Here is a 25195-nt window from a genome sequence, read left to right on the forward strand (position 1 = left end):
ACTGCACTCCAGTCTGGGCAACAGTGAGACTCCAACTCAAAAAAAAAAAAAAAAAAATTAGCTGGCCATAGTGGCACTTGCCTGTAGTTCCGGCTACTTGGAAGGCTGAGGCAGAAGAATTGCCTCAACCCAGAGGTTGAGGCTGCAGTGACCATGAATGTGCCACTGTATTCCAGCCTGGGCGACAGAGTGAGACTCTGACTAAAGAAAGAAAGAAAGAAATGAATGAATGAATGTGCATCACATTGTGTTGTATACAATGATGAAAATATATTCAAAACAAGACAGTGGAAACAAATTTTTTGAAAGGTACTATATAGGGTGATGATATAATCATGTAAATGTTTTGTAATTATACATGTATACCCACAATTCAAATATAAAGGGAGTACTTTTTTTTTTGAGTCACAGCCTCAACCTGCTGGGCTCAGGTGATCCTTCCACCTCAGCCTTCCAAGTAGCTGGAACTATAAGTATGCGCCATCATGCCTGGCTAATTTTTCTTGATTTATTGCAGCTATGAGGTCTCGCCAAGTTGTCCAGGCTGGTCTCAACCTCATGGGCACAGGCAATCCTCTCACCTCAGCCTCCCAAAGTGCTGGGATTATAGGCATGAGCCACCGTGCCTGGCCAGGGATATACTGTTACAAGTGCTTTACATTAGTACATGGGTCATTCTGCTATTACTAGCCTGACAGGAACACGAGTTAAGTTCCTAGTTAAGTTGGTGACTTCCCTGCCATTGCTGAACACCTTACATGTATCTGCTCATTTATTCTTAATAACCACGGTGTAAATTCCATGCCCTAGTTGCACCCCTCTTCCAGCCAAGGAAGGTGAGCCTCCTTTCCCAGCGTTGTACACCTGGTAGAGCCATGATGTGAACCCAGCTCTACCTGACTCCAGAATACTCACCCTAAACACAGTGCCACATAAAAGCTGACTGAAAGAAAATCAAGAAGGCTTAAGAAAACTCCCAATACCAAGTAGATTCTCATTTCTCAGTGAATACCAGGAGTACATGTGGACTAAGTTCCTGAAATATTCCAAAAATGTAGTAAAATAATGATAAGACAAACTAAATTAAAAACTCTGTATGGATTCACTATTAAATATGCCATTGGTTATTATTATTATTATTATTTTTTGAGTTGGGAGTCTCGCTCTGTCTCCCAGTCTGGAGTGCAGTGGCACACTCCCGGCCACCACAGCCTCGACCTGCTGGGCTCAGGTGATCCTTCCACCTCAGCGTTCCAAGTAGCTGGAACTACAGGAACATGTTACCATGCCCTGCTAATTTTTTAAAAAAATTTATTGTGGAGATGAGATCTCACCATGTTACTCGCACTAGTTTCGAACCCGCGGGTTCAGCCTGTCGTCTCACCTCCGCCTCCCAAAGTGCTGCCATTATAGGCTTAAGCCACTGCACCCGGCTGGTAGAAGCATTTATAGGCTATATTTCCAACTTCTGATGGTAGAATAATGGCCTTCCTATTCTCTAAAAGTTTCTGTGGCCTGAAGTTAGTGAGATGTTCTGATTGTCTTAATATTTAAGTGAGGTCTCAGTTATAAAATAATATATATATTTTATGTAATGTAAATGCTTTTTCAGTTGCTCCTTTGGATATGTATCTCATGTATGTATATAATATGTATATATGTGGAAGCTATGTATTCTGTACAAGATCCGAGCTGTCTAAACAGTTTGAGAAGGAAAGGAGCAGCCAAGGCCCTGGCTGCCTGGCAGCACAGTTCGAGAGCTGGATTTTGCAGGGAGGCCGACTCAAGCTTCACGGACATGACTCCTTGCCATAAAGGTTTGATGTCAGCATTGAACATCCCTCAATCGGCCTCAAACATGATTGGTGTGCAAGTTCTCAATCCCACAGTGACAGAGAGGCAGGGGTTGGCCAGCAGGGCCCACTGCACTGAGCCCAGGGTGACAGGGAGACAAAGTGACCCCATGTCTCTCAGATACAGGAACACAGTCAGGCCTCCATGGCAGCAAGGGGCTAGTATGGTTAGGGTATTTTCTACCTTCTCCTCTTAATTCTGTGCCTTACCTGGAGATGGCAGGGTTTAAATTTGTTTTCTCCAGCACAGCCTAAGAGTCTGGGAAATGACCTGGCTCACCACCTCAGGTGGTACAGACCCAGAACTATTCCTAACAGCATGCCAGAGTCATCAAGGCAAGAGCAGTACTGAGGGGCAGAGGTGATACTTCTGCGGCTGTGACAGTGTGAGATCAGGATCTTCCTCCAAACCGAATGTCAGATTAAATCAGAATTTTACTTGTTAAAATCTGGAGGCCTCAAAATGTTAAGTAGATAAATAGTAATCTCTGAAATTTTAGAAACTTAAAATAGTATTAATAAATAAAGTAAGAAAAAATTATTTTCATCTTTAGAGATGCCATACACGTATATTAGTCAGTTAGATATATTTTGTGTGCAGTTGGTAGAGATTTGTGATGTCTTAAGTCAACGGGTTTGAGTAGAGATTTCTTTTTCTTGAGTTGGAGTCTCACTCTGTCGCCCAGACTGGAGTGCAGTGGCCGCTCCCGGCCACGGCAGCCTGGTCCTGCTGGGCTCCGGTGATCCTTCCGCCTCAGCCTTCCAAGTAGCTGGAACTACAGGTGTGCGCTACCACGCCCAGCTAAGTTGTTTTTTTTTTTTTTATTGTAGAGATGAGGTCTCACCAAGTTGCCCAGGCGTCTCAAACCCGCGGGCTCAGGCAATCCACTCACCTCAGCCTCCCAAGGCGCAGGTTTACAGGCTGAGCCACCAAGCCCAGCTGAGTAGAGATTTCTTACACTCTATGCTAGTGATGACTGTAAAGAATTGTTTTCTTGTTCATTTCAGTATATGGTGATTGCTATTACCTGAATATATTGTAAGCTCATTTAAGGACCATCAAGCTTTTACCTGTTATTTAATAAACATTAAGAATTATATTATTAGTTTAATTAAATCTATAATTTTTAATTGATTAGAACAACCCTGCTGAATATAGAGATTTTTGTTATTCTTCACACACAGAAAAGTAAGACTTGTTTACATTAATACAATGTAGTCAATCATTTTAGCAGTGATACAGATTTTCACTTTAAATATTTGAAAATTTGTGCGTATTTTCTTACGTAAAGTGAAGTGAGTCCTTTAAAATCATTTTCTTTGATTTCCTTAATTTTATTGTTTTGAAGGTCAACCATTCGAGTATCAAACGGAATGTTGCTTGGGACTGAGGTCAAACCTGAGAAAGAAACAAACATGGTATATAGTAGAGGATCATGCTGAAGATGAGATTACTAATGTGGTAGAAGTGTACGATTTAAAAAATCCATTATTACCACGAAGTAGCAGATGACTTAACTGTTATCACAGAACTTCTTGGGGGCTGAAGGAGTGACAAAGACCCCAGGAACTTTTCAAGTAATGTATTTAGTTTTACAAGGTGTCTAGCTGGGTCTGACTATCACCACGCATCTACTCCAAGGTGAAATAAGTGGAGAGAAGCTAGGGCTGCTCTTATTACTGTGAGGAGGTGACCAACAGCTGAGGTGTAGCCTCCAGCGATGCACTTTTGACTGAGGAACATTAGCCTCCTTTGCAAATTTTCGGGCTGTTGTAATGCTAAATTGAAGCATGATCTTGATCATTTTAAGAAGTTTTAACATACGTAGAAAGTTGTGCTTAGAAAATAGGTAAATTCAATTATTTTCATGTACATTTTGAAAAACATTCCTACCCATTTTCTTCAAGTAGTTAACTTCTAATTATTGGTAAATTACTTGATTTACAAATACTGCTTCATATATAACTCTTCGTTAACATCTTAATGTATACCTTCACTTAATTTCTCACCAACAGCATTAGATGATGGGCAAAGTGATTTGGCTCACAACTCTTTCCCAGCCATGCACCATGGTTCTATGGAAGTTATATGGGCTTACATTATAGTCAGCATTTCTCTGGCAGGTACATTAATAGCTTGCCTTCATGTCACCCCAGAATAAGGTACAGCTGCATACTTCTTTGTGTCACTATTCAGTAATGCTAATTAAATAACTGAATTACTTAAACTTGTTTTCCCTCCTCTTGGATTGAAAAAAATGAGCAGAAACTTATCAGGTGTTATTATGTGGTGTGTTTCTTCCTTACTTTTTTGCTTCCCCCCAGATGTCAACCTTTAGTCCTTGGGCGGATCATGCCTATCTCTGTTTATTGTTGAACAATCCATGCAACAGTTATGCTTGATAAGCATGGAAGCCTCTTCTTTTTTTCCAGCATTTTCAAAAAGTTCAAAGAATTTTGCGATCAAAATCCATATTCTCACTATCTACTTTCTACCATCAGCATTTGACTATTCTATACTTACTGTTCATCCATTAATTCATCTTTTTAAATGCACTTTAAAGTGAGTTGTGGATATTAATACACTTCTATAGAACCATCCTTACTCTTGAGGAGTAGTGTATATGCTGAATAGCCATAAATTGAAGAATTGAATATCTAGATTTTTGAATGTCAGTGTTCTATTCTCTGTAGCCCTATGCACTTTTCCTTTCCATACTTTAAAATTTACAACTGTTTTAAGAAAGGTAACCATACAGAGAAAGGAAGAGGAGGAGTCATTTGATGAGTTAGCAAAGTAGGAGGGCAGTTTTGTTTGTTTGACTAGATTAATCTGCCATCTTTATAAACGTAGGAGATTATTTTGGTTTTAGAAAGCAAAGTAGGAAACTGGAGGTTCTGCTGAGAGGATCCTTCTGGCAACACAGAGTTTGACAGATCTACTCCCTTCCTACCCCTGATGATATTGAAGCTCTGAAAAGTTTCATGTCCTGAGGGAGGAAGAGCGATGAGTGCCCGGACCCTTTTTATCATAATGTCATGATTGAGGTGGGGTATGTGCAACTGTTGATGGATAGCATGTCCAACTGTTACAGAGCTCCTGATTTTGTTTGCTAGAGTTTTTAAAAGATAAATGTTAGGGGACTGTGTAGTGGGAACACCAGCTGTCTGCCATGAAGTAGCTTGGGTTTCTTAGGTCTTTGGTGACAGGTGTGTCCTGGAGCAGTTTTACTCAGTGTCTCAACCAAGGGCTTCACATTGGAAGACAGTGACTGCTCTGAGGTGGCAAATTTTGGAGGCCAGTGCATGGTGGTGGTCTGCACTAAAGATAAACATTCCTTCATTCATCATCTTACCCAGAACCACACTGTCCAGTGGTTAAAAACAACACATTTTTATCCTGATTTTTTAATTTACAAAGTGCTTTGACATGCACCCACTCAGCAAATTGATGGTAAGTAGTGTATTTTCTTGTAGGGGATGCAGTTTAGTAAAGATAGTACGTTCTGATATTCCCTAACTCCACCATTTTCTCTACCCTGGATCTGCCTCAGCTTCTGCATTGTTCATTCCTGCTGCTTGTCATTCTGCATGTGCTTCCACAGTCACTCTGCTTGTGCTTCCAGACTAGTTTTCTCAACCATTACTTGCATCTTGTTATCTCCTTCTCATGAGAATGCCATAGGTGAAGCTTGAAACCCATTTTTTCCTAGACTGTTTTTTTTTTTTTGAGTTGGAGTCTCACTCAGTTGCCCAGACTGGAGTGCAGTGGCCGCTCCCGGCCACCGCAGCCTCGACCTGCTGGGCTCCGGCGATCCTTCCGCTTCAGCCTTCCGAGTAGCTGGAACTACAGGCGCACGCTACCACGCCCGGCTAATTTTTTGATTTATTGTAGAGATGAGGTCTCGCCAAGTTGCCCAGGCGGGTCTCGAACCCACGGGCTCAGGCAATCCACTCACCTCAACCTCCGAAAGGCGCGGGATTACAGGCTGAGCCACCGAGCCCGGCTAGACTGTTTTTTTAATTTGACTTCCCCAGTAACTCTTGCTCGTATTAGTCTCTCCCTTTTCTGAGTGCTTTTTTGTTTACCTCTCTCCTTTGTCATGTAATGACAAATTTCATTAAAGTCTCTCGAGTAAATTATTATAAGCCTTGACTCTTGCCATGAATGTTGAGGTAATAGGAACAAGCCTAAAGCTTTTCAAGACATTTTCTTCTCATATGGACTCCTGAATGGGAGTTGTGTGCTAAACCTTGGCCCCTACAGTGGTGGAGGTCTCAGCTGTACCCTTTTTTTGAAATAGCTGAAGACAACAACTCTCTTGATATGTACTCCCTTCATTCCCACTCCTTGAGCAGGTCATGAGTGTGCTCTTGAGTGCTCCTTCATTAGAAGTATTAGAGAAATAAAATACCCAGCAGAGAATTATAAATTTCAAAGAGACTTTGGTTCACCCACTTCTTTTCTAGGTAGTTCTAAACCCTAACTATTCAAAGCAAATAGAGCATTATCTTTAAAATGTCTAGATTAGCGATTTCATAAACTCTCTAAAACTCATTTCATTGTTCCAGACATGTAACTTATTTTTTTTACTATGGAGTTTTAAAGAAAAGTACAATCTTGATCCGTTAATACCCTGAGATGAAACTACAGTGACGTCCCTCTCTCTGAAGATGCTTTGATTTAATTCAGGAAGAGAAGAAAATGTTCTAGGTATAAAATTCCCATTGTTTTCCTCTGGTTTTCTGAATTTTTAATTTTTGGGTGTACTTTTGGGTTTGCTGTACTTTCCACCTAAAAATTTAAATGAAAAAGAATCATTTACTGTCCATGAGATGATTTTTGAATTTTCATTGAGGATATTTCCTATCCTTTTAATCTTGCCAGAATAGCATTATTCTTCAGAACAAAGTTGATTTATGTTCTTACCTAGATCAGAACAGTGTACAACTCGTGAGTAGCACTGGCATCCAAACGGACACGTTGGAAACAGATCAAATGGAAAAAAGGGACTTCTTGGCTCTCTTGTTGGAAAAAGAGAGTTGTCATCGTCGTCGTCGTCGTCGTCGCCGCCGCCGCCTGTGTCTTCCATGTCCTTCAGCATCATATTCTTCACCGTCATGTGTGAAGGGCTAAAGAAGGGTTTGGCAGAACACAAAGCCAGGAATAGTAGGAGCGCATATTCTTTCATGTCGTCTCAGTGTAGAGGCTCAGTCTAGAACCAAATAGACATTGAGTGTTAAGTTAAAATTTAGACAGAGATAATTCTTGCATCCTTATATTTTCCTAGTGCTAGCAAGAACAATGAAATGGTGTGCTTATCCATTGCTAACTAACGTGAGAGGACTTTATTTTATTTTTTTTTGAGTCAGTGTCTCACTCGTTCACCCAGGCTGGAATGTAGTGGCACAATCACGGCTCATCGCAGCCTTGATCTCCTGGGGTCCGGTGATCCTTCTGCCTCAGCCTCCCAAGCAGCTGGAACTACAGGTATGTACCACCACCCCTGGCTAATTTTTTTATTTTTTGTAGAGACGAGGTCTTGCCATCTTGCCCAGGCTGGTCTCGAACTCCTTGCGCAAGTAATCCTCCTGCCTCAGCTTCCCCAAATGCTGGGATTACAGGTATGAGCCACCATGTCTGGTCTAGAATAACTTGATAAAAACTTTTTTTTTTTTCTCTTTGAGAAAGCAGGATTTATTGAGAGGACAGAAAAGCTTCCACAGTGGGTGGGGACCCAAGAAGGTGGCCTATAAAAACTTTTTGAAAAGCACTTCAGCGGTATGCATTGGGAACTTTTAAAAAATCTCTATTTTTCAGCCAGTAATTCTACTTTTTAGAATTCAGTCTCACGAAATATTTCTAAAGTGCACAAAGTTATTCATCACAGAATTATTTATAGTACCAAAAATATTAAAGATAATTCTTATGGTTAAAGAGGAATAGTAAAATAAAATAGAGCATATTTATTCCTTGAAATATTTTGGAACCCACAAAATGTTTGCAAAGACATTTGGAAATATGGGATTTTTTTTTGTGAAATAACAAAAGCAAAAATCCATACATAGTATACCTATAAACAGAGAAAAATAAAAATCCTGACAGGAATATGCCTGACTTGTGTCTTCTTTTTTTTCTTCTTTGATGCTTTGTAATAAGCAGTAATTATTATTTTTATAATTAGGAAACTCAAATGTTTTTAAAACAAAAACAGATTATCATAACTAGCTCTCTATTCCCAAAATCCTTCATTGGCTTAATATCAGTGTCCCTTTCTAAGGAATGTCCTCAGTCTCAGTATCCCCCAGACAACATCTGGAAGTTTTCCTTAACTGATTTCTCTCGTTCCTCCCTAAGCTCACACTCATAGTTGGTCACTTTTTCCACATTGTTATTGAGATCTTTTTCTTCCAGTCTGTTCCATTGTCTAATACCTGACCTAAACTATCTATTCTTTCCACTCTATGGAAAAGTCCAATTTATTCTTTCTTAACTCACCTTTCCATTGAGTTCTGTTTGTTTGGTTTTAGTGGGCTCAGGTTGTTTTCAGTTGCATTTTTTAAAGCTCACACAAAACTGAAATGTACAAATGAGAACCTTCAAAGCATAGATTCACTGCCATGTGATGGTTGATATTTTCACAGTAGTATTTACATATCATAGTGTCTTAACTATCTCCAGTGAAATCTGTACATTTTTAGAAAAGTTCAAAAATTAAAAAATATTATGAAGTCATCCAAAACAGACATATCCCAGAGATGCCCATTGGTGAAACCAGGTCCTGGCAAGAGGGCACTCACCACCGTAGTAAAAGACTCTGCGAAACATCTCCCAGCCACAGTCACCTAATAGTTAACCAGGCCTGCCACTGCCTGAGTGCCAGACGGCGCCTGAGCTGCAAAAGACTGCCAGAGTCAGTCAGGATTGGTTCAGCCTCAGGAAGACCTACCACCCAAATTCCAGCTGATTACAATTTCCCCGAACCCAGAAATCAGCTTTAATAGCTCTCCATGGGCTTGCTTTTCCTGGACTTCGGAATCAGATATAAATTCATTCATTTAATTAAAATTTTCAATTATATATGGTATGTCTTTTTTCGTCACCAGAGGAGGGTTAGAATATTCTACTGCTATTAGTTATTAACCTGAAAATTACATTGTTTAATTCCTCTTATGCTCCCACAAGGTAAATGGTGACATAAACATTTGCCCATTGGGTAGCTGCATGGCACTGGTCGGGTATGTGAGTGCTCCTTTGAGGGTGTACATTTGCTTATACTGATATTAGGAAGGAGATGACAGGACAGATCTAAGAATGGCAAAAACTTTTCATATGTTAATAACCCTATTTTGAATCCCGTTTCAAAACCAGCCCTGGCGTCCTGTCTGTATACTGCTTTGAGGAAGTGTCAATCCAGAACTTCTTCTAGACTCATCCCTCACATTAAATAGGAGATAAAGTGCAAAGAGCTTAAGCAACTTCCCCAAAGTCACCTGCTAGATATCCATGAAACCAGAGCAAGGACTCATGTGTTCCGTTCTTTGTTCTGTGCCCCCTTCTGCTACAGCCCATGTGAGGGGCCTCAGTTCTTTTTTCCAGGCACACTCTGCCATCTCTTCTGACCCAGGCAGTCCACAAACTGCTGCCCTGCATATGTCTGTACATAAAGGGGCACCTGTATAGCTGGGACTGGGAGTGCAGAGCGCAGAACGATTTTGTGGTCAGATTTGCGTAGTGCACAGTGAGAGACTGTGCTGGGCCCATGGCTTCTATTGGACAGCCCTGAATGAAAACCGCCAGCTGCAGCTGACTGCTGGGCTGTGGTGGGGCATCCCTACTGGCAAGCCAGTGACGCTTCCTAGGCTGGTCATCCTGGGAATCCTGGCATGGAGTCTTGGTGAAGGTTGCTGGGGCTTCATTTTCAATATCACTTTGTCCTTGGCACAGGGTCTCTCTGTGCCTTAGCTGCCTAGGTTTGACCCCTTGTGTTTTTTGACCTCAGGCTTCTGTGTGGTTCCTGTCTCCTTAATGCTTGGTTCTCAGCTTTGCCTTGATCTCCGAAATACTCTTTCCCTAGGAAATTCAGCTCTTGGTCCCTAACAATCAAAGCTGGGTCCTAATTCCAGTTTATTCTTTAGCATTCTTATTCCAGCTGTGTCTTCTAAGTGCATAGCTGCTCTTGACCTTGTCTGATCTTGGCAACAAGAAACCGTAGGATTACAGTGTCACTTGAGGTCTTGTCTCTGGCTTTGTTTGAGGTTGTTGGCATTATTTAGGCAGCATTTATCAACTCACCACTGTACACCAGGCACGGTGTCAGTTGTCGGATGCTGAATTGGTTGCAGTAGAGCACATCTCCCTCCCCATCCTCTGCTCTCCTACCCTTCCCTACTCCAATTTGAAACAACCACAACAAACAAAAAAACCCAACTCCTAATCAACTACTGTTAGGGAAATATGGGATCGTTGTTAAAGTTAATATTTGAATGTCGGGTACAGAATAGAATAACTGAAAAATTGAAATGCCTAGATTAGTAAATAGAAAATCCCAATCGCATATGCTGTAACTCCAAGGGTAGGGGTGGGACCCTGGGACTTTAGCACTGGATGTGTGGTACCACAGCTTTGAAAGTAAAATTCTTCACCATGTGCCTATCACTTATAATCTTCGGTTTTATGTTTGAGACAAATAGGACTAAAGATATCTCTAAGAAAATACGTTCATATGGAAAAAAGGTTGAAATAGAATATAGAGACCTAGTAAGAGAGTGGGATTATAAGTGAAGCTTTGTTTTCTTCCCATACATAGTTTTAAAAATTATGTTGCTTTTTAAATATTTGAAACATCAGTCTGTCAGCAGAATTTTCTTTGCTTTGGTTCTACATACATTGTCTTTTCCCACCACTTCTGTAGCATTAGACTGATATCACAGTTGATAAAATTTAAGGCTTTCTATATACACTATTCTGTGGTATCTCCACCCAAAAGTCAAAAGCACCTACCTGGGAAATTGTTTTGGGGTTCACAATTTCTTGAGACTTAACCCGCTTTACTGTGGTCCATAGGAAATGAAGATTTTTGATGAAGGTATTTTTTAATTTGTTGATTGTTTTAATTTACATGTTTTCTCATAGAAACTTTGAGCTATACAAGTCTTAGGTTCCCAGTATGGACTAGAAAACACCTATTCAACACATCATATACCTGAAATACAGAGCTAAAAGATCAATGGAACTTTAAAAAAGTATGTAAAACTGCAGGAATGTGTTAGAGCTCCAACGTGGGGTGCCAAGAACATATCTTGGTGTTCCCTGTGGCCTGGCAGTGGGAGTGAGGATTGGCCTCTGCTCCTTTACACACCACATGATGGTCTCCCAGATTCTTTCAGCCTCATGCCACAGTCAGGGAAGGCTCCTCCAGTGCTTAGGTGGGATTTGGGAATGAGGAACAGTATCAGGTATGAGGAGTGAGTTGGGAACGGAGAAGATAGTGAGAAAGGCATGCAGAGCACAGAAGGGAGGAGCAGAAAACTGGTAGGTTGCTTCTTTTCTACATCCCTGCCTCAGTTGCTGGCCAGCCCATCCATGGCATCAGAAGCATCAGCCAGGGTCCCTCCCTTTCTTTTTCTTCTTTCTTAGACTGATATGTTACATGAGACCCTCCCTGCCTTTAGTCTAAACTAATATAAAATCAAAATCTGAAATTTGCCTGGTGCAGTGGCTTACACCTGTAATCCCAGCACTTTAGGAGGCGAAAGTGAGAGGATTGCCTGAGCTCAGGGGTTCGAGACCAGCCTGGACAACTTGGCAAGACCCTCTCTCTACAATAAATAAATTTTAAAAATTAGCTGGGCATGGTGGTGTGTGTCTGTAGTTCTAGCTACTTGGAAGGCTGAGGCAGAGGGATTGCCTGAGCCCAGCAGGTCGAGGCTGCGATGGCCATGATTGGGCCACTGCACTTCAGTCTGGGCAGCAGAGTGAGACTCTGACTCAATAAATAAATAAATAAATAAATAAATAAATGGAAACTTCTGCCTGCTAGTTTTAGGCAATAGCATTATCTGTCGTAGTTGGGAAGCATACCAGTTGCTGAGCAGTAGAGGCAGCTGCCTGTATACAGTAGTTGGGCCTTTCCCTGGTAAGTGAGAGATGGAGACCTGGTGGTGGAGGAGGTTCCAGAACATTCTGGACCAGAGAGCATATCCACTCTACTTGAACAGCTCCATGAAAAGGACTCATAGGAAGCGCACCACCTCGAGACATCATCTTCTGCTGTTGCTCATCTATGGCTGTTAGAAAAGTCTTTATATTGAGACCAAAAATGCCTTCTGGCAAATGCATTTCTTTGTTCTAGTTTTGTCCTCTGTTAGCCATATAAAATGAACCTAATATTTTTGTATTCCTTATTCTGGTTGCCGCAAAGGAAAAAGTCAGGCCAACCTTGACTCCCTGAGCTCATCATTTACACTCTTCATCTGACGTTACTAGGTCTCCTCCATGGCCTTGTTAATTAGTTCTAGTGGCCAGGCATGGTGGCTCATCCCTGTAATCCTAGGAATTCAGGAGGTCAAGGAGGGAGGATTACTTGGGACCAAGAGTTTGAGATCAGCTTGGGCACCATGATGAGATCTCATCTATACAAAAAACCAAAAAAATTAGCTGGATATGGTGGCGCACGCCTATAGTTCAACTACTTGGGAGGCTGAGGCAGAGGATCACTTGAGCCCAGGAGGTCAAGGTGAGCTGTGACTGTGCTACTGCACTCCGGCCTGGGCGACAGAGTGAGACCCTTACTCAAAATAACAACAACAACAATAATAATAAGTGCAAGGAAGTGTTGGTCTTAAGCCTCTCCCTATTCCCACTAACAAGTAAGTTAAAAGTCTAGCATGAATCCGGAAATCTATTCACTACCAACTGTAAAACTGTTTACCAAGAGAAAAATGTTGGAATGTCCAGGAGGGTATATTATATAGCAGTATTTTTTCTTATTATTTGAAAGACCATAAAGAATATTATTTCTCCTTTGAAATTATGTGAATTTTAGTTGTTAATTATGTGAATTTATTTTTAAATTTTGAGTTTATGAACATGGTTCAAACTCTATTATTAGTTTTGGCAGCATTTAAATTGTACTATTTTTAAAACCTTTAAAAATATTTATATCTTGTTCTCAAGAAGACTCAATATTTCCCTGATTTAGACCAATTTTACCAGTGTTTTTTACTCATGGAATGCTCTGGATTTTGGTTTCAAGTTTCTCTTAATTGGAAGACTATTTGGAGTATTATTCCAGTGCTGCTGCTGTTACTAATAAATCATAGCAGTTTAGAACTAAGAGAGGCCTTTGAGACATCCCCCAGGGCCCTCTTTTTACAGAGGAAAAAACTGAGGTGTAGAGTGTCCAGAACTCACTGAAAGTAGCTGGGATGAGGGCTGACCTCCTAACCCCTTACTGGTGGTTGTGCTTTCCACCGTACTGCACGACATCAGCTAAATGATTTAAATCTCATATTTACTTCCAGACAGTAAAACAGACTTTCCTCTAGAGAAGACTAGGTGAGAAGGTTTGGCCAGATTCTTAAGAGTTCATAACAGAGCTAGAAATGTAGCTAAGAAATATATAAGCTTCCTTTTTTTCCATTTCACTGGTCCACAAACTTAGAATGGAAACTTTATCTAAGTGAAATGGTATTTCCTCTCAGACACTATTATTAGATAAATAAGTCACTGTGCTTTTATATCTTATGTTTAAAGTTCTGCCTGGCAGCTTTTCCACTCAGCCTAAATATGCCTATAAATTTACAGGTACCAGTAGTAGATTTCATTATATAAGTGTGATATGCCATGTTCCATATATCTCACAGGAGGAATCCAAACTAAATTCGGGTAGAATGAAGGCATAACCTTGTAAGCTAACAAGTAAGTTAAAAGTCCAGCATGCATTTGGAAACTTAATTCACAGTACTATTTTTTCATGGATACTGATACTTTTAAGGACAATACTTTTCTTAAAAAATTAATTTTTTCTTAGAAGTATGAATAGCTTCTGATTAAAGAACGTAAGACTGCTTTTCATTTTCTACTAATTTTGCCCTTCATTAAATTTTCAATATGACTGACAACCAAGCTGCTGTCTTGAAAAACATAAAACTCCTGCATCTTTATTTTTCTTATGTTTCCTGCAGTGTCTTCAAGACTTGTGCTTGTAAAGTCAGTCTATTTTGTCTCAAACTTCAGATTAGGTATTAGAATATTCATTTTTAATGTGGAAGTTAGTTGTAACAGAAGGCTGCAAATCCTTTCTTTTTTCCCCTACTACACTGTATTGCTTAATGCCAGAAACAAACTAAAAGCATCAGGATGCTTTTATGTGCTGGGCTTGTGTTTCTCTCTCTTTTTTCTTTCTTTCTCTCTCTCTCTCTCTCTCTCTCTCTCTCTCTCTCTCTCTCTCTCTTTTTCTCTCTTTCTCATCAACTCAGTGATTTTTGGTAGTTAAAACAACAACAACAGCACTTTATTTTTAGAGAAATAAAAACCCCTCAGGTTCTTTATGACTCAATCTTTACACCATGTGGCCACTGTTTTTTGGCTGCCACACCTCTGAGTAGATTAACATGAAAGAATACTATGCTCGATTTGGATGACTAGAGAGTAGAATATTGAATATATTGTTTCATTTTTTAAATCTAAGATTTAAACAAATTTATTTTGGGAGGGGACAAAGGAAATCTTTGAGTGTGTTAAATTCTGACTATATGGATGCTGTGAAAAGAAGTTCTTAACCCTTCATATTGAATATAGAGCTGGCTAAACTGTTGCTGATAAGTATTCTTTCTTGGAATTGTATAGATTTTTCATTTTAACTGTTCAATGCCATTTCATTACATAAGAAGAAGAAAGATGTTTATCAAGGAAAAATGTAGATATTTAAATGTATAAGTAAAAATAACATTTAAATAATTCACACATTTTGAAAACATATAAGAAAATATCATAGTTTTACATATTGGAATATATATTATTACAGTTATTTAATATATCTATGATATCCCCAAACTTCATTATCATTTGTTGTTACAGCAATGTTATGTTTCTAAAGGAACATACAAGATGTTTATTTAAATTAAAAAAAAAAATCAATCATGTTAACATTTATGGTAAAGCATAATGATAGATTTTCACTTAGCTGTTAAAAAAGGTCACATAATCATATTTAAATTAAATTCATATATAAGATTAAAGTTTAGAATACTATTGGCACGAATTTAGGTTTGTATTTAAAGGCTGATTTCTAAGAACTTATAGAAATAGGCTTTGAACTTTATCATATTTATAAGCATTTATTAATAACATAGATATCTCCTTAGTATTGACTGTAAAGTAATTATATACTGGTACATGTAAGACAGACATGAAACATACCTGTCAGAAGAGAGTAGTTAGTCCTCTTGAAAATAGAATTATCCAACATGTACTACTTATCTATAATGTAGTTGTTCTCAAGCACTATTTAAGAAGAAAAGATGAGGAGGTATTACATTTAAAAGAAAAAACACCATTCAACACAGCCCCTGATGTGGCTGTACCCTGGGTGATACTGGAATAAACTGCTTCCACAGATTAGTCCATGTTAGTACTGAGAAGCGAGATTAAAACTTGTTACTGCTCATGTGTTTTCCATCACTGTTTGTATCGTAGCCAAGACTTCTAGCTAAACTGTAGACGTCTACTGGAAGATTCTGAAGAAAAAAAAAGCGTTTAATAATGCATGGCAACTGGCCATTTGAGAGTACAGTCAGAATCATTTAAGAAATACCTGATTTGAAAGAATACTTTATGAGATTCTTAAGTGAATTAATACTTATAAATTGAAATTTCAAAAATCATTCATCCTGTATAGACTAATAAAATACTTATCAAGCTGAATAAAAAATGCCAACATTATTGAAGAATAAACCCAAACTGCAGATTTACTTGAGAAAGAAGCCATGTATTTTGTTTTCTTCTGATGACTGATGTTATCACATTAAGCATATTTCTAAGACCTTTTTTTTAAGCTCTTAGCCCTGTCATAGGCATGTTGGGGAACTGCAGACCAGGCTCCATGAGCTGCTCCCTGGCCACAGCATGCATGGTATGATGCAGACAGGCATGCGTGTCCAGGTAACAACCTTTTGGTATCCCTACGGCTTTCCCTTTTCAAGAGAATTTCGGCTGAGAACTCACTAGCATTTAACAAGACTTAAGAGAAGGGAAGATGCCATTCAATGAGATAATCATTAACTGTGCCTCCATTTTCACTCACCCCAAGAGATTGCCACTTCAGCTAAGACATACTCCTTCAAGAGAGGATGGTTTTCTAATTCCAGTGGCAAAGGCTCACTGTTTTAGGTGACCCCAATGGCTCTTCCTGATTGTTGTGTAGATTTGGGGGCCAGCCTGTTTGCAAAGAGGTTTTCCAGTGGGTTCTCTCCTGTCATAAAGAGTCTGACCATCCTCTTTTCCCTCTCTCCAGAGAAATGACACACATTATTGAAGCAAGGAAGCTATAGTCATAGAAAGAATACTTGTGTCTCAAATGTGCAGGACAGCTAGCCATGCGTTCTTCCCCTCACTCAAAAGACTCCTCCTTGGACCTAGAGCCTGACTTTCACAGGCAGCTTGACTTCTTTATGTGGTCCTCAGTGTAGCTTAGGCCCTGTTCCAGCCCTGCCACACCTGAGGGGAGTCATCCTGTTTAGTTTAGAATGCTCATATTCTCATTTATTCAAGTATATTTTAGTTGCAAGTGTATCTGTTAAGTGAATGAATTAGGAGCATAATGAAAGTATGAACTGGATTTTATTAATCTCTGTATCCAAAGCATCTAGTGTTTGCCTGAATTCCATCATAGCACAGTCATACACAGGAAGCCCTTGGGCATAATTTAGTTTGTCCTGCACAGTGTTTTGTTTTTAACTTTTTATAGAAGTTTGTATCACCAAACAAATAAACACATCTTGATGGTACAACTTGATTCGTTTTTGCAAACTGACCCTTGATCAAGAAATTCCAGTGCTCCTGAATTCTTCCTCATGCTCCTCAAGGAAGTCACTGCCTGACTTCAGCACTATAGGCTATTTCCTGAACTTTTTGTAAATGGGATCATTCTGTGTGTTTTCTCTTGTGCCTGGCTTTTTCATTCAGCGTCCTCCTTTTGAGACCCACCCATGTCATTGTAGTCAGCATTAGCTAATCTTTGTTACTGTATAGTATTATATGAATAAGCCACAAATTAGTTATATATTCGACTAGATGAACTTCTGGAGAATTGCTGTGAATTTTCTTTATTCTGTCGTTTGGAGATCATACGTGTGTATTTTCATTAGATGGATTTGCTGTATATAAAAATCATGAGGTATCACTTCTCTTGAACAGTCAAGTTTAGCCAACTCATGGTTCCTATTTTTTTCATGGCAGCAGTTGTCTGCAGGATGTGTGTTCCTCATTTCTCTGCTCACAGGGTATGTCCACATCACCCACCCAAGTCACTCTTCTCTATCACATCTGCACGGCCCTTCTGGGTGCAGTTTTGCCACTCATGTCTAGAGGGATGGGAGGCATTTCTTTTTAGATTATGTTTCTAAAGGTATATTACAGCTACTTTTTCTTCTTCTCACTGTGAGACTTAAGCTAGTCAGTCTTCCTTGCATCTTGGAGTTAGAAATAGGCCCCAGAGTATATTGCTGGGGTGGGGGTGGTATATCTGGCTTATTCACTGTATTCTGCAGATAATGTGGTGGAGGTATGGGCCTTGGGCCCAACCCTCCATAGTCTTGGCGCTGTGTAATGGAAAACTTCACCTCACATCTGCCAGAGATGGTGCAGCAGGCATGAACATGCCGTCTGGGAAGAAATTGGAGTTTATCTCCACCCTTTTTCAGGTTGTCATTCCAAACATAGCAGTGCACATCTTCTTCATTAAAGGATTACGAGGAGAAAAATCCTCCATTTTTGGTTCCGGAGGGTATCCTAGCAAAAGAATCTACTTCTTTTCTCCCTGTTTGTTATTTGTTATTCCTTTTTTTTTTTTTTGAGTTGGAGTCTCACTCTGTCGCCCAGACTGGAGTGCAGTGGCCGCTCCCAGCCACCGCAGCCTTGACCTGCCGGGCTCCGGCGATCCTTCCGCCTCAGCCTTCCAAGTAGCTGGAATTATAGGCATGTGCTACCACGCCCGGCTGATGTTTTGATTTATTGTAGAGATGAGGTCTCGCTGCCCAGGCGGATCTCGAACCCGCGGGCTCAGGCAATCCACTCACCTCAGCCTCCCAAAGGCACAGGATTATAGGCTGAGCCACCGAGCCCAGCTGTTATTTGTTATTCTTATTGTTTGATTTTTACCTCATGCATTGGTCTTTGGTCTAAATATTGAAGAACTAATTGCATTATAACAATATCTTTAGGCATCATGAGTAATCTGTATGCTATGTTGCAAATGAGCTAACTTACAAAACTAAAAAGTGTACTGACAGTTTATGAATAGAAATATCAATTGCCATGAAAGGAGCTTTAATGCAAATTTCTTTTTAATACAAATTTCTTTTTAATGCAAATTTTTTGACCCTATGTATTTTAGTCATTGTGAAAGTAAAAATAAATTGCTTAAGCTAAGCTCTCATATGATTTTTCAGACCCTCTCTAGAACTTCTGGTCTAGGCATGGACAGCAGTTGCTAAAGTCCATGGCATTGTAGTAGTCCATCCTTATTGTTCACCAATAAGAACATAGAAGGACCTTAGAAACAATCTCATGCAAATAAGTTTTTGTTTTTGGTTATTTATTTTTTTAGAGACATGGTCTTACTCTGTCACCTAGATGCAGTGGCACAATCATGCCTTCCTGCAATGTTGCCTCCTGGCTCAAGCAATTTTCCCACCTCGACCTCCCAAGTAGCTGGGACTATGGGCATGTGCCAGCAGACCTGGCTAATTTTTTAATTTTTGAAAATTTTTTGTTGAGATAGGGTCTCACTGTGTTGTTAGGCTGGTTTCAAACGCCTGGCTTCAAGTGATCCCTCTCACTTGAGCCTCCCAAAGCTGGATTACAGACTTGAACCAATGCGCCTGGCCCGAATAAAAGTTTGGTGGGTGGCAGGAGCTGTAGGAACTGCGTGAGGCAGGGCTATACTGTGGAGCATATGCTGTGCCTGCTGGAGTATGGACTGTTTGGGTTTCCTGATGTCCGTTAGCCAGTGTCTGGTATCCCTTCACCTTCTAAATGAATTGGAATGTATTGTATAATGCTCTCTTGCAGTAGCAGCTGCAAGGAAGACCATTCACCCATACATTCATTCAACAAATGGTGTAAGTCTTATGGAGACAAGCAAGATGGGATGGGGCATTGGAGGTGCCCTTACTGGCAGGTGACAGCCACAAAAACCTGAATGGAGGTTGCGTGCCATGCCATGCAAAATGCCCACTTTAAGAATGTTCTAGACCATCGACTCCTAGGATCTAAATGTGCATAGCATAGGTTTTTTCTTTATTTTTTCATTAAACTTTGTTTTAATGGTCTCCAAATTCTGTAACAGATTTTTGGTCAAGTTGTTTCCATTAAAAAGTATTGATTTCAAAAACTAATAACTTAAAACTGCCACATGCAGAAAACCCAAAATGGTCCACAAAACATTCTTCTTTTCTTCTGAAAATTTAATGATGCATTGTTATCACTATCCAGTCTTTTACTATTAACCTTAGATGACCAATTGAAACAAACAGTTCTGAGACATTCTTCCATCATTGATTACCAATGAGGTGGCAGGTATTAGGGATATTTGGTTAGCCTTCTGAACTTTCTGGGCAGACTTGGTGACCTTGCCAGCTCCAGCAGCCTTCTTGTCCACTGCTTTGATGACACCCACAGCAACTGTCTGCCTCATGTCACGGATGGCAAAATGACCCAGAGAAGGATAGTCAGAGAAGCTCTCCACACACATGGGCTTGCCAGGAACCATATCAATGATGGCAGCCTCAACAGACTTCAAGAATTTAGGGCCATCTTCTAGCTCTCACCAGAATGGCAATTAATCTTTTCCTTCAGCTCAGCAAACTTGCATGCAATGTGCACTGTGTGACAATCCAGTACAGGGGCACAGCCAGCGCTGGTTGGCCTGGATGGGTCAGGATAATCACCTGAGCTGTGAAGCCAGCTGCTTCCTTTGGCGGATCATTTCTACTGTCACTGGCAACGTTGCCACAGTAAACGTCTTTGACAGACACATTCTTGATATTGAAGCTCACGTTGTCCCCCAGATGAGCTTTGCTCAAAGCTTCATGGTGCATTTCAACAGACTTTACTTCAGTTGTAACATTGACTGGAGCAAGGGTAACCATCATGCCAGGTTTGAGAGCACCAGTCTCCACTGGCCCACAGGGACAGTACCAATACTACCAATCTTGTAGACATCCTGGAACGGCAGACACAGGGCTTGTCAGTTGGATGAGCTGGTAGCAGGATGCAGTCCAGTGCTTCAAGCAGTGGGGTTCCACTGGCATCACCATCTTTGCGAGTGACTTTTCATCCCTTGAACCAAGGCTTGTTAGCACTTGGCTCCAGCTTGTTGTCACCATTCCAACCAGAAATTGGCACAAATGCTACTGTGTCAGGGTTGTAGCCAATTTTCTTAATGTAAGTGCTGACTTCCTTAACAATTTCTTCATATCTCTTCTGGCTGTAGGGTGGCTCAGTGGAATCCATTTTGTTAACACCAGCAATTAGTTGTTTCACACTCAGTGTGTAAGACAGGAGGGCATGCTCACGGGTCTGCCCATTCTTGGAGATACCGACTTCAAATTCCCCAACACCAGCAGCAGCAATTAGGACAGCACAGTCAGCCTGCGATGTGCCTGTAATCATGTTTTTGATGAAGTCTCTGTGTCCTGGGGCATCAGTGATAGTGGCGTAGTACTTGCTGGTCTCAAATTTCCACAGGGAGTTATCAGTGGCGATACCACACTCATGCTCAGCTTTCAGTTTATCCAAGACCCAGGCATATTTTAAAGAGCCCTTTCCATCTCAGCAGCCTCCTCCTTGAATTTCTCAATGGCTCTTTTGTCTATACCATCACATTGGTAGGTCCCGTGGCCAGTAGTGGTGGACTTGCCCGAACTGACATGTCCAATGACGACGATGTTGAGGTGCCTCTTCTCCTTTCCCATTTTGGCCTTAAGGGGTGACTTTCACCAATACCTGTGGTCCGGTGTCAAAGTTGTTGCGAAAACGATTTTTTCATGTAGTGGAGGGTCACAAAAACTTCTGTGAAAGAATAGATGGTTCAGAGTTCATGAGTTTTGATATTCGAATGTCTCTTGTAGTGGACTTGGCACTTTGGCTTATAATGAATTTACGGTGTAGATTGAAACTCATGGACAGTATTTGGAGATTGTTAGGAGCATAGGTTGTTGTAAAACCAGAAAATTTCGTATCAAAGTCCAGATTTACAGCACGTTTTGAAACATATGATCTGACAAAACCAACCCTGACAGCCTGCATGGCAGGGAATCACAGAGCATCTAGGGGACACCTCCCTGGTTCTCTGCTGCCTGACCTCACACACAGCCTTCTCCTCTCAGCCCTGTCCTCTCGGGGACTGGCTTCTTCAGTGCCACGGGCTGAGCTCGCTGTTGTCATCCTACCTGAGGTTTTGAGTTCTGAAAAATTAATTAATATGATAAATTATCATTTAAAGTCAGTCCAGTTGAATTTGTGAGAAATGAAAGACTTACACAATTTAGTGTATTATATTTTGTGTCAGATGTTTTTAAGGACTGTTTCAAAAGTCAGCTTGTTTTGAGGAAACTGTACAGGTGATGGTTTTGTTTGGCACAAATTTCCACCTCTTTACACGGAGAGAACCTGAGAGCAGTAAGCACATCTGGCTTCCAGATATGTGTTTCTAAATACTGTTTCCCACTAGAAGGAATCAGGGCCCTTTGGAGAAATGGCCATAATGAGTCTGGGCCAGAGAATGTAGGTGTGCCTGAAAAAGCTTGTTGTATTTATATGAAAGTGTGCATCATTTACCAAAGACTCAGAAATGGAACATAGAAGCCACCATAAAGGGGCAGTTTAAGCATTTCAAAAAGAAGATGGCAGTGGATTATGACACAGCAAGTGTGAAATTCTTTTTATAATAACAGAGAAAAGAGGGTTAAAGGGGTCAGAGCTTTTCCTTATCTACAGAAGAATGCCAACTAATGAAGGTAGAAGGAATCATAGAAAGTCAGTATTGTGAAACCACCAATGTAATAATTGATTTAGGCAAAGATCATCAATGGAAGCTAAAAGTATTCGGTGAAAGTTTACTGGGTGGCAGATTATTCCCAAGGGGAAGAGGACACCACCTTAGCAAATGACTTAGAATCATCAATAATGGGACAACTGACATTTTGTGCCTCCTGACATGATACAAAGAAGTACATGACCTCAGCTATGTAAGATTCTTGCCAAAAATGTTCAGTCTAAGTTGAGTTGTGAGTAAATGATCAGAAAAATGCAGCTTATGGGACATTCTGCAAGGATTTGGACCCTTCAAAAGAGTGAAGGTGTAAAAGACACACTTAGGCAGGCAATCACTACTCTAGATTAAGGGATAATAATGGGTCAGTACGTGAATCTTAATTAGTTCTTGAACTTGACACAGCAGCACCAGGCATTATTGAGACAGTTGAGGAGTTCTGAGTGTGGACCATTGTGGTTTTATATATGTATATATGAGAAAATAAATGTTACATTTTTTGTTTGATAATTTGAGAGACTGATAATTGTCTCATGGTTATGTAAGAACATTTCTTTCTTTTTTTTTTTTTTTTTTCTTTTTTATGTCCCTTGGAAGAAAGGAGTTGCACTGGGTAAGATCCAGATTTAGACAGGCTTTTTCCTGAGGGTATTGTTAGGGTCAGAGGGAAGCAGCGCCCACCTACCCCCATCTTCCCTTCCACCCACCTACCCCCACCTTACCCAGCCATCCCAAGCACACACCCGCATATCTCGCTTGAAACCTCAGAACATTTCTTAATTCTCAAAAGATTTGTACTAAAGTATTGGGATGAAAGATTAGGATGTCTGCAACATACATTTTTTTTTTTTGAGTTGGAGTCTCACTCCCGCCCAGACTGGAGTCCAGCGGCCTCGACCTGCCGGGCTCCGGCGATCCTTCCGCTCAGCCTTCCAAGGAGCTGGAACTACAGGCACGCGCTACCACCCCGGCTGATTTTTAAATTTCTTGTAGAGATGAGGTCTCGCCAAGTTGCCCAGGTGGGTCTCGAACCCACGGGCTCAGGCAGTCCACTCACCTCGGCCTCCCAAAGCACGAGGTCACAGGCTGAGCCACCGAGCCCGGCTTGCAACACACATTTAAATCATCCAGACCCCATTCCATACTGACAGATAGATAGATGGAAAGATGGAAAGATGAATGGATGAATGAATAGTTGGGTGGGTGGGTGGGGGGGTGGATGGATGGATGGATGGCTGGCTGGCTGGCTGCAAATATATATATGCCAGTATATGGATGGATGGGCGGATGGATGGATGGATATAGAAAGAGAGATAGAGATTAAGCAATTTTATAACGTAAAGATAGTTCCTGACTTACAATGGTTCAGTTTAGGATTGCTCAACTTTACAAGGGTCTGAAGTCATACATTCAGAAGAAACTGTACTTTGAGTACCCCTGCAGCCATTCTGTTTTCCCCTTCAGCACAGTATTCAACAAGTTACATGAAATACCCAACTCTTTATTGTGAAATAGGCTTTGTGTCAGCTTATTTTGCCCAACTAGAGGCTAATGTCAGTACTCTGTGCACATTTGTAGTAATCTAGGCTAAGCTATGTTTGGTAGGTTAGGCGAGATGCATTTCGACTTCAGATTTTAACTAACAGTGGGTTGATCAGGGTGTCACCCATCACAAGTTGAGGAGCATGCATATTATTAACTGGTGAATGTAGGTGAAGCATATGTAGATGTTCATTGTATTATTTTTTTCAACTTTTCTGTGACCTTGAAAATATTACCAACTAATGGGAGAATAAATGTTAAATAATTAGGGAAAACAAGGTAGTTGGCTTTAAATTAATTATAATCCTTTGCTTTATCCTTCACTCTAGTGAAATATTTACAGTAAAATTTATTTTGTTAATTAAAGTGTTACCCTGTAGAGGAATTCTTAAGTTGGGTATATGAATACCTAGAGGATTTGTGAAAAGAATTTATGAATCTTTTAATACTTGCAAAGTGTTTTTAGATGTGTATTTTTCTGCAAAAGGGTCCATTATAGCTTTTAACATATTCTCAAAGGGGTCTATCCTTCAAATAGTTAAGAACTACTTTCCTAGAAAAGGCTTACAGTTTATACTACTTTCCGAGAAAAGGCTTACCGTTTATAATGTATTTTTTTATTTTAAGTGTCATGATACTAGTTAAATTAGCTTTTCAAATGGTTCACATATAAATTCGATATTTGTGAATGTAATTCTCAATTTTAATAAAACAAATGAATCTTCAGCTGATAGTTTAATGTAAGTTTATTTGACCACAGAGATTCTGTTACTTAGAAACACACTAGGACATTTTAATAACATGATGTATTCACTTTCTTTTCCAAACTAATACATATTTAGTGTAATCACATGTTACTTTAAAAACAATTCTTCCTTCCCTTGTGTGGATTCACATTCTTCACATTTTATACAAAGGAAAAAATATGCTAAGCTGTAAGTTTTTATTTGATCCATTTTCATGTAGAAAAAGAATCATTACTTCACAGAAGAAATATTCACTCATTTATGTTTTAGTTGTATAGTCACTAAAGTCTACTTACTGAATTAGAAACATTTACTACTTTGCAGATAACACCATGTGACAGACTGAATTTTAGCAGGGCATACAATCTCAAATGTTCCTGTACACCATGTCGAAGCAAAGACATGTACTATGCTGAAACCTTGTTTAAGATATGTGGAATCAAACATGTACCAATACAGAACTACACAGTTTGTAGTAGATTTTCATTTCTCGGAAAATCTTTTACAGATGCCTCTAGTTCTGTTGGATTAGGTTCAGTTGAACCGATGGGCATATGGCCAGAAATAAAATGGGAAGGGAGCAAACTTGCCAAGGGACCCCTCCGCCCAAAGTTTGCTATGTGGCCTACAGATGGAAAGGCCTGGGTTTTGCCTGTGCATTCTGTCTTGTTCCACCATTGGCGACTCATTGATTTCTGAGGGAATCTGCTTCTAGGACAGACTTACTGATCATATTCCTCTCTGGTTTGGCTGCTTGTTTTAAACACAGTTTTCC

At 40.2% G+C, this 25195-nt stretch overlaps 1 protein-coding gene and 1 pseudogene across 2 annotated transcripts in view; both read right to left on the reverse strand.

Annotated features, from left to right (window-relative positions):
* ASPN (asporin) overlaps positions 1-15534 on the reverse strand; it is a 26280-nt gene extending 10746 nt beyond the window's left edge. Inside the window, exons 1-3 of the mRNA XM_008055140.2 lie at positions 15280-15534; positions 6784-7069; positions 3140-3252 (exon numbers count right to left, since the gene is read on the reverse strand). Coding sequence (XP_008053331.1) covers positions 3140-3252; positions 6784-7045 — 375 coding nt within the window. The 5' untranslated portion in view covers positions 7046-7069; positions 15280-15534. The remainder of the gene's footprint in view (positions 1-3139; positions 3253-6783; positions 7070-15279) is intronic.
* LOC103257422 lies at positions 15507-21053 on the reverse strand (annotated as a pseudogene). The gene is made up of 2 exons (XR_504126.2): positions 19643-21053; positions 15507-15596 (listed from the first exon to the last, which is right to left on the reverse strand). The product of XR_504126.2 is annotated as an elongation factor 1-alpha 1 pseudogene (transcript).
* Positions 21054-25195: the final 4142 nt, after the last annotated feature.

Source organism: Carlito syrichta, unplaced genomic scaffold (assembly GCF_000164805.1).
Source record: "Carlito syrichta isolate Samal-C Ts95f unplaced genomic scaffold, Tarsius_syrichta-2.0.1 Scaffold301698, whole genome shotgun sequence".
Taxonomy (NCBI): domain Eukaryota; kingdom Metazoa; phylum Chordata; class Mammalia; order Primates; family Tarsiidae; genus Carlito; species Carlito syrichta.